The 9315-nt window shown below is 53.0% G+C and overlaps 1 protein-coding gene across 1 annotated transcript in view; it reads right to left on the reverse strand.

Moving 5' to 3' along the window:
• Positions 1-2910: 2910 nt before the first annotated feature.
• The window catches only part of Fut2 (fucosyltransferase 2 (secretor status included)), an 11178-nt gene continuing 4773 nt past the window's right edge, over positions 2911-9315 (reverse strand). Inside the window, exon 2 of the mRNA XM_005412938.2 lies at positions 2911-4394. Within this exon, the coding sequence (XP_005412995.1) occupies positions 3259-4392 (1134 nt within the window). The 5' untranslated portion in view covers positions 4393-4394 and the 3' untranslated portion in view covers positions 2911-3258. The remainder of the gene's footprint in view (positions 4395-9315) is intronic.

Consider the following 9315-nt stretch of genomic DNA (forward strand, 5'->3'; position numbering starts at 1 on the left):
TCCTTTCTCCCTCAGAGTGGATGATGGGATTCCCCAGCCGCAGAGGCTGAGAGCCAGGACAAGGGGACAGGTGGGTGAACTCTTGGGAGGAGAAAGGAGTGGGACACCCCAGACAGCCAGTCTCTTTCCTTCCCTTAGGCCGAAGAATTCATCTTTTGACCATGGGCCCCTCCTAGCTGGAGATCCCTGCAAAGCACTTCTCCCTGAATCCATGGCAGATCTCCCTCCTGGGTATTTTCCCAAGGGAAATGAAAACATGTCTACATAAAGATATGTGCACTTTGCCAGGTGTGGTGGATAACACCTGTAATCCCAGGATCCTGGGAGGAAGGCTGAGGCAGGAGGATTTCAAATTGTGGCCCAGCCTGGGCAATTTAGCGAGAGGGAGTCTCAAAAAAAAAAAAAAAAAAAAAAGACTTGTACACAAATGCTGATAACCTCATTCATGATAGCTCCAAATGGGAATACTAATGAGTGAATGTTCATCCGATGTCAAATGGATGAGATACCCCATAGTAGATGGTACAGTAGAGTACTACTCAGCAATGAAAAAGAGGAAACGTTAGATACAGCCAAGAACATGGGTGAATCTCAGAAACACGCGGCTCTATGAAGGAAGCCAAACAGAGGAGGCTAAACCTAGAATAATTCTTTACAAGAAGTTCTAAAAGAGACCAAATCAAGGTGACAGAAAGCAGATCCATGGTTGCCTGGCCTGGGAGTTGGGAGATTTGCTGCCAAGAAGCGCAGCAATGCTTTAGGGTGTGACAGAACCTTCTGTATCTCGATCATGGTGCTGGTTACACAACTATACAATTACCAGAACCCACGGCAGACACTGAGACAGGTGATTCATTTCTTTGCAGCATTTTTGGGATATAATTTACAAAACTAACAATCCACTCAGTGTTCTCAGACTTGCTTGGCTATGGCCACAGCCAGTATCGGCACATTTCATTATCTCAGAAAGAAGCCACTGTGCCCATCCTCTTCAGCTCCAGGGAGATATCTATTTTCTGTTCCTATGGATTTGTCTATTCAGGAGGATTTCTACATGTGAAATCCTGCAATATGTAAATGCAGGAATATGCCTGACATCCTTGAACTAAATCAGGGTCAGCCCAGGCATGGTGGTCCACACCTGTGATCTCAGCACTTTGGGAGGCTGAGGCAGGATGATCCCCACAAGTTCCAGGCCAGCCTGAACTATAGAGTGAGTTCAAGGCCAGCCTGCACTCCATAACGAGACCCTGTCTCAAAAAACCAAAACCAAAACCAAATAGGTACTATCTAGCTTGGATGAAAGTCACATTTGCCCTTGATCACCCAGTAAGCCCCCTCTCTGCTCCAATCATGAGGATTGCTGCTTGGAAGGTAACCTAACAGTACACCCTTGTAACCAAGTTGTGGAGTCTTAGCCAATCACAGCAGCTGAAACTCCAGCCAATCAGAGGCTGAAAGCTACCCAAACCCGCCCATATAAGGCAAATAGGCCCCTGCAGCCAATCAGGTTGCTTTTGACTGTCACTTCCTTTGCTCTGGTTACAGATACCCATCTACACAGGTAGCCCTGGTACACAGAACCATCCAGGGTGTGGAATGCCGCCCCAAACTGGAATGTTTTTCTTGGTCAAGCAAACTTTGTTAAGTTTAACTGGTCTCAGATTTTCTTTTCCTGTGGAACCATGGATGGAACCCAGGGCTTTGTCCCCACTGGGCAAGCACTCTACCACTGAGCCGCAGCCCAGCGCCAGCTTTTAATAGGAAGTCCCGCTGGGAGCCAAGGGGCTTCCCTGCTTCACTGCCTTCTCTGGGAGCCCACTCGGACTCCCTACTAGATCTGCCCTAGGCCATCCCGCCCACGGCCTACAGGAAATGGCCCCAAAGGGGATGCTGACTCTGACTGGGGCCTGGGGCGTCTGGCACTGAGGCCTCCAGGGTCTCTCTCCTGGAGGTCCAGCTGTGTCTGAGTGACAGTGAGGGCTCTGTCTGCGGCTCCTGAAATGAGGCTGTCCTAACCACCAAGAGCACAGCACGCCCCTGCCGCTGGACCACTTTCTGCTACATAATAGTTGTGCACCACATATACTTAGGGAAAGGCTAGAGAATAGATGCATATATCTTTGAGACAGGGTCTCACTGTGTAGTCCAGGCTGGCCTTGAACTCACTGTATAGTCCAAGCTGGTGATCTATACAGTTACAGAGAGTTCAGGCCTCAAACTCCTACCTCCTGCCACAGCCTCCTAAGTGCTGGGATGACAGGAGTGCCCTACCATGCCCGGCTGGTGCTGTGGTTTGTGTGATTTCAGGATGTCCCCCAGGGTTTATGTGTGGTGGTTTTTTTTTTTTTTTTTCTGGTACCAGGAATCGAACTGACAACCTCGCGTTTGCCAGGCAGGCACTGTGCTGTTGAGCAAAATCCCCAGCCCCCGTGTATAGTAGTTTGGTGTCAGTGTGGGGCTGAGAGACGCTGGGCCCTTTGAGAGCTGAAGCCTCACGGGAGGTCTTTGGGTCAGAGGAAACACCGGCCTCCAAAGGGATTAGCGTGATTTCTGGGCAACCCAAGTTCTTGCAAGAAGGTCCAAGGGGAAGAGTAGACCTGGCCCTGCCCCCTGCTCTGCATATATAATCGAGGCATCTCCTGTCATTATGATGCCACCGTCCTGAGGTCCTCCAAGACCTTCATAAATAGCCAGGCTCAGGGATAGATCCTAATAGTGAACAGGAGAGGGATATAGATGGTTTCCCCCATTCTTCAAAAGGACCCAGGATAAGAATGAGGCTTTTTAAAAAATGTTTTGCTGCCTCTGAAAGAGGTTGCCTGCATGCAACAGCTGGATCTGTGGCAGCCCTTTTGGGACCAAAGACAACAGGGCTGAGAGGAGACACTGGCACAGCAGGAAGACGGGTGGCACATGTGTAAATACCACACTGTTTCTCCAGTATGAGAAGCCGAAAGTGCAAAAATGTATGACAGATACTGGGAAATGGAAGAAAGTGTTCAAATAAGAAGGGAAACAAGGGGGGAGGGACGAAAGAAGGGACGGGGAAAAAAAAAGAACAGAGGGGAAAGTGAAAACAGCTTTTGTAAATGAGGGGAAGGGAGGGGGAGGGAGGGGAATGGGAAAAAAGCGAGCTGTATCCTGTGCAGTGCGAACTCCCTGTGAGGAGTGTTACCATTACAATTTCTAAGATGCAACAATAAAATAACAAGACGGTGGCGCTGAGCTCGCCCATGACGCTGCTGAGCTGCTGGGTTAACTGAGGCTGGAGCTGGGCGCCCCCGGCCTGCTCGTGCCAGGCCCCGGCCGCGTGGTGTGGCCGCGTTGGTGGGACTTCTCTTCCTCCAGCTTGAGCAATGGGGACAGGTCGGCGGCGATGCCCACCCACTGCGGCAGGAAGGCCGCCTCGGGCTTGAAGACCTTGAGGAAGGGCGAGTCGGGCAGCGTGTAGTTGGCCAGGTACACGGCGTCCCCTCCCGCCAGGTAGGCGGCCCAGATGCCGAAGGTCCCGATGGTCATGACCGTGTGATTGCACTGCGTGAGCAGCGCGAAGTCCCTGCCGGGCGAGCCCTCCACGCCGGTGCCCGCGAACACCACGTCGCCGCGCGAGGCGTCGATGTTCTCCCGGCACCAGGCCATCCCGTTGCTGGTGACCACGAAGACCGGCGCGGGGTAGCGGGCGCGGAACCAGTCCAGCGCCTGCCGCAGGTAGCCGCGGTCGGCCACCACCCCCTTCCACACGCGCGGCATCACCTGCACGTAGTCACCGCGCCGCACGTGCACGCCCACGAAGGTGCGCGGCCGCGCGCCGCCCACGCGCAGCTCCCGCAGGAAGGCCTGGGCGTCGCGCCGCACGTGCTCGTGCAGGCTGAACTCGCGCAGGATGTCGGGCCGCAGGTGGTGGTAGAAGGTCCAGGAGCAGGGGTAGCCCGTGAGGCGCACGTAGCGGCCGGGGATGTGGCGGTAGCGCTCCTGCATCCAGTCGTCCAGGTGGTAGTTGCGCCAGGCGACGCTGCCGGCCGTGGCGCCGTGCAGGACCGGGAGGCTGATGCGGAAGAGCGGGGCCAGCGTGTTGTGCATGTGCGCGGGGATGTAGGCCGGCCGCCCGTTCATCTTGGCCAGGGCGTACAGCGTGGCGTACTGGCCCATCTGGTTGCCCAGGCGGCCGATGGCGTTGATCGTCCACATGCCCTCAGGCTGCGGGGCCGTGGGCCTCTCGCTGCCCTCGGGTTGCACAGGCGGCGCTGGTGGGAGACGCGCCTTCTGCTCCTCCCACCTGGGTTCCATCTGCGCCAGCCGCTGCTGCAGGTGGTAGACGGTGGAAGCGATGAAGACGAAGAGGACAAAGTGCCCCATGGGGAAGGAGAAGGAGCTCTGGGCGCTGGCCATGGCTGTTGGGAGGGAAGGGAGGGCGTCAGCTGCAGATGCCACGCAGCCCAGGGGTGCGTGACAGGGCCACCTGCTGTGTGCACCTACCTGGTGGGTGCGCATGAGTTGGGTTTCCTCTGCTTGCGTGTACATAGTGGGTGCATGCATGAGTACACGCATGCAGATATGTCTCTACAGTCTCTCTGTCTTTGTATGGGGGCATTGAACCCAGGGCCTTCACACTGAGCGACATCTCCAGCCCTTTTTTATTTTGAGACAGAGTTTTGCTAAGTCACTATGTTGATCATGCTAGGCTGGACAGATCAATCGATCGATCTTTCTTTTCTTTCTGAGACAGGGTCTCACTGTGCAGCTCAGGCTAGTCTTGACCTCACTCTGTAGCCTGGAATGGCCTCGAGCTCACGGCGAGCCTCCTGCCTCAGCCTCCCAAGTGCCGAGATTACAGGAGTGTGCCACCATGCCTGGCTAGAGTGTATGTTTGTGCAGGTATGTGTAGATGTTGTGCTTTTATATGGTATTTTTATGAAGGAGGATGTGTGTACATTGTGTGGGGGGTGTCTATACATGGTGTGTATATTTATGGTGAAATTGTGTGCATAGCAATGGACATATACATTGTAGCATATGAGTGTGCATCTATTGTGTATATATATGTGTGGATGTATAGTGTGTAGGTGGTTGTGAATAAGGTACATGTATATATGAGTACAAATACTCTTGGATGTTTTTTTCTTTGGTACCAGGAATCGAACTCAGGACCTTGCGCTTGCCAGGCAGGTGCTTGTGCCACTGAGCTATATCCCAGACCCCAACTGCTTGATTTTTGATGGGCCACATTGTAATCTACTGTAAATTGAAAATATCATAAATCAAAAATGTATTTATCCAGGCATGGTACTGCACATCATTAATCCCAGTTAAACGAGAAGCTGAAGTAGGAGGATTGCCAAGTGTGGGCCCTGCCTGGGCATCTTACAAAACCCTGTCTCAAAATAAAATAGAAAGGGCTGGGAATGTAGCTCAGTGGTAGGGCAGCTGCTTAGCAGGCACAATACTCCATGTTCAATCCCTACACAAAAAAAAAAAAAAAAAAAAAAAGAAGAAGAAGGAAAAAGTCATTGAATACATCCAGTTCACCAAGCATCACAGCTCGGCAGCACAGCACCCTAGAGTGCGAGCTGTTCGCCCTCGAGGTTGTGGGGCTCATGGCGTGGAGCTCACTGCAAGAGTCTGAGAGCACACAGCGCTTGCTGGGGAAGGAGCACAGTTCAGAATACGTACAGCTCTCGAACCACAAAAACCTGTAAGTCAAACCACTATAAATTGGGAACCTCCTGTGAGTGCACTGTTTGTTTAGCTGTGGGTCTTGCCCAACATAGTGACTCACGCCTGTAATCCCAGCACTCTGGGAGGCTGAGGCAGGAAGAGGATGGCAAGTTCCAGTCCTGCCTGAGCAACTTAGTGACTTAGCAAGACCTTGTGTCAGAATGAAAGTATACAAAAAGGACGCAGGGTATGGTGGTGCATGCCTATAATACCAGCACTTGGGAGGCTGAGGCAGGAGGATTGCTGCGCGTTTAAGGTCAGCCTGGGGCTACAAAGTGAGTTCAAGCCCAGCCTGAACTGCATAGTGAGACCCTGTCTCAAAAAGACTTCCCCTAGACTGTGAAAGTCCTAGGTTCAATCCCCATTATCAAAAAACTGTTTATGTCGCTAGCATGTGAGTGTGTGTCAGCGGTGCGTGTGTGAGTGCGTGTGGCTGCTGTTCAGTGGGGACCAGCACTCTGAAGCTGTCCACACGAGTGTGCCAGGCGTAGCCCCTCTGGGGAGAAGCTTCCTGGATAGCACAGACTCAGCCACCAGGTCTGTCTCCCTCCTGGTCACAGCCAGTTGAACTTGAAATGAATACGTGGCTCTTGGTGGCTTCTTCACTCACTGGCCATGGCCTGTGACAACTGTAAGGAGGTTCCAAAATGTGACACAAGAGTTCCCTCCTGGCCAAGACAGCCCCAAGCACTGGCTTTTTTTTTCTTTTTTTTTTGGCACCGGAACTCGAACGCAGGACCTTGTACTTGCCAGGCAGGTTTTGTGCCACTGAGCTATATCCCTGGCCCACTGCCTTCTGTTTGGGTACAGACATCTGTCCTTTCCAACTCTGCTCCAAGAGAAAGCAGGGCCAGGACAAAGTGGCTGTGCAGAACAGATGTCCAGAAAGTACAGGAGCTCCTGGGGTTGTCTCCAGACACCCTGGACAGAGGAGAGTGAGGCTTTCCCACCCCAGGACAAAAAACCCCAACCAGTGGGCTGTAGAGCGGGTCAGTGAAGCTGTTGGCTGGGAACCCCTGGGGGAATCAGAGGCCCCTCCAGGGTGCGGCTCTACTGTAAGAGATGAAAAGCAGGACAGGACAGGTGCCAACCCCTGGGTGTAGCTAGAGGCCGGGAGGCTGGGGCAGAGCGATTGTGACTTAACACCACAGCACTGTTATCAGCACTGTTGTTGCTGGCGGTGGGGGCGTTGGAAGTGAGCAGGGGGCCTCGCCCTCTACGGTCTGGGCTGGACAACCTGGCCACGCTGCCACAATGGAGTCCAGATCCGGCCACTACTTAGTGCAGCTCAGGCCCCGAGGCATAGAAATGAGCAAATCTGGGTGGAATCAGGGGCACCAGGCCCTCCTAGGCCCTGAGCCCCTCTGGAGGACCGGCCATCGCCATACCAGTGAATATGAGGCCTTCAACCACTCCTACAGCTCTTCCTCAGGCAAGCATGGCGGCACCACCTGTGGTCCCAGCACTCTGGGAGCCTGAGGCAGGAGGATCAGAAATTCGAGCCCAGCCAAGGCAATTTAGTGACTTAGCAAGACCTTGTCTGAAAAATTAAAAAATGGGCTGGGAATGTCACTCAGTAGAAAGGCCCTGGGTTCAATGCCCAGAACTGGGGGAAAAAAAAATACAGCAGCTCTTCTTCAGTAGGCGTCAGTGGCAGCATCTCCCGGAGACTCCGAAAAGGCAGGGCAGAAACTAAAGGTTTCCGGCTGACTTGGCCAAGGCCTGTGTTTCTGAGCTAAGTAGCCCCTAAGAGAACAATGGAGTTAAATCCCGAAGCTTAAATCCCACTTTGAAGCTGTCACATCTGTGCAGGTGTGATCGGTTATTCTGGCTGATGAAAGTTGGCTTAGTCAGCCAGGTGTGGCAGTGCACACCTGCAATCCTGCACTCTGTGAGGCTGAGGCAGGAGGATCACAAGTTCCAGCTCAGCTTGGACTGCTTGGTAACTTAATGAGACCCTGTCTCAAAATATTAAAAAGGGCTGTGGCCGTAGCTCAGTGCAAAGGCCCTGGGTCCAATCCCTGGTACTGCAAAAGAAAAAAATTGGTGTAGGGTCCTTTCTTCCCACACTGCCACATCCCTGCTTCTGATTGATAAATCACTCAGAACTTCAGATCCCATTCAGATCCCATGAATGTTAGCAGAGGAAATTCGGTTTTGTCAAGCAGTTGTCTCTGTTTGTTTTGTGACACTGGAGTCTGAACCCAGGACTTTCACACTTGAGCACATCCCCAGCCCTTTATTTTTATTTTTTTATTTTGAGACCGCTAACTAAGTCACCATATAGCTCAGGTTGAGGTCAAACGTGCAATCTTTCTGCCTCAGCCTCCCGAGTGCTGGGGTCGCGGCTGTGCGGCCCCACCCCGGCTGTGTCTGGTGTTATGACCTCCAAGTGCTGTGAGCTGCAGACTCTGGGGTCAAGAACCAGTTTCCGCGCTCTGACCGGGGCGCAGCGATGGCGGTCGGACTCGGCAGGGCACATGCCGCCGGGCAGGAGTCGCAGCGGAAGGGGATGGAAGCGCACGGAGAGGAACCTGGTCGGCAGGGAGTTCTGGGACCAACTAAGGCAGCTCCCCCAGCTCTGGTGGGCAGGGTGCCTTTGAGTCTCCCTCTAGGGAGAGGGTGAAAATGTCTGCGATTCTGCCTGCTTTCCTTTTCTCCTCTTTGTGGAGCTGAGTACCTATGACGGCAACCAAGGGGTGGACTGTGTGAAGCAGGTACTGTTTGCTGACTCAGCCCGAAACCGTGTTGCAGTCTGTGGTCATTTGGACTGTGTCCCTCCAAAAGAGGTGTGTTGAAGTCCTAGTCCTCATGGCCTCAGAACTTGGTCTTATTTGGAAACAATGTCTTCATGGAGGAGTCCAGTTAAAAATAAGGATGTGCGGAGGCCCCTGGCTCTACTGGGAAAGACTAACGCACAGCCTGGGTGAGGCTGGCCCGGGGGTGGCCCAGTCACCGGCCGTCTGTGATGTGCACGAACCGATCCAAGCAGGTTGTCTCCCTTGGGAGGGACACAGGGCGCCTGGGCCCACGGGAACGCTTCTGGAAAATGGAAAGATGGAGGGAAGGAAGGGCGGGGAGGAAAGGGAGAAGGAAGCCAGGGAGGGAAAAGGAAACCAGAATCGGAATGAGGGAAAAGAGCGTGACGGAGGAGATAGGAAGGGAGGGAGAGCGGATTCAGGCAGGATGGATTTGTCTCTACTGCCCCACCGTAGCTCCCAAGGTCCTCACTCCAGATCCTTCTCCCCAGAGCCAGTCTTTTTGGCTTTTTATTTGTTTTGATTGTTTGTTTGTTTTTTGTGTTTTTGAGACAGGGTCTCATTATACAGTTTAGGCTGGCCTTGAGCTCACTTTGTAGTCCAGGCCTCAAACTCACAACGATCCTCCTGCCTTAGCCTTCTGAGTGCTGGGATTACAGGTGTGCGATACCACGCCCAGCTGTTTTTTGGTTTTGAGCAAGGACTTGCTATGTAGCCCAGGCTGCCCTCAAACTCACAGCAATACTCCTGCCTCAGCCTCCCAAGTGCTGGGCTTACAGGTGTGTTCCATGTTTCCCAGCAACTCTTGTTCTTTTTTTTTTTTTTTTTTTTTTTTTTT

Source organism: Chinchilla lanigera, unplaced genomic scaffold (genome assembly GCF_000276665.1).
Source record: "Chinchilla lanigera isolate Chin_1 unplaced genomic scaffold, ChiLan1.0 scaffold00158, whole genome shotgun sequence".
In the NCBI taxonomy this organism is placed as follows: domain Eukaryota; kingdom Metazoa; phylum Chordata; class Mammalia; order Rodentia; family Chinchillidae; genus Chinchilla; species Chinchilla lanigera.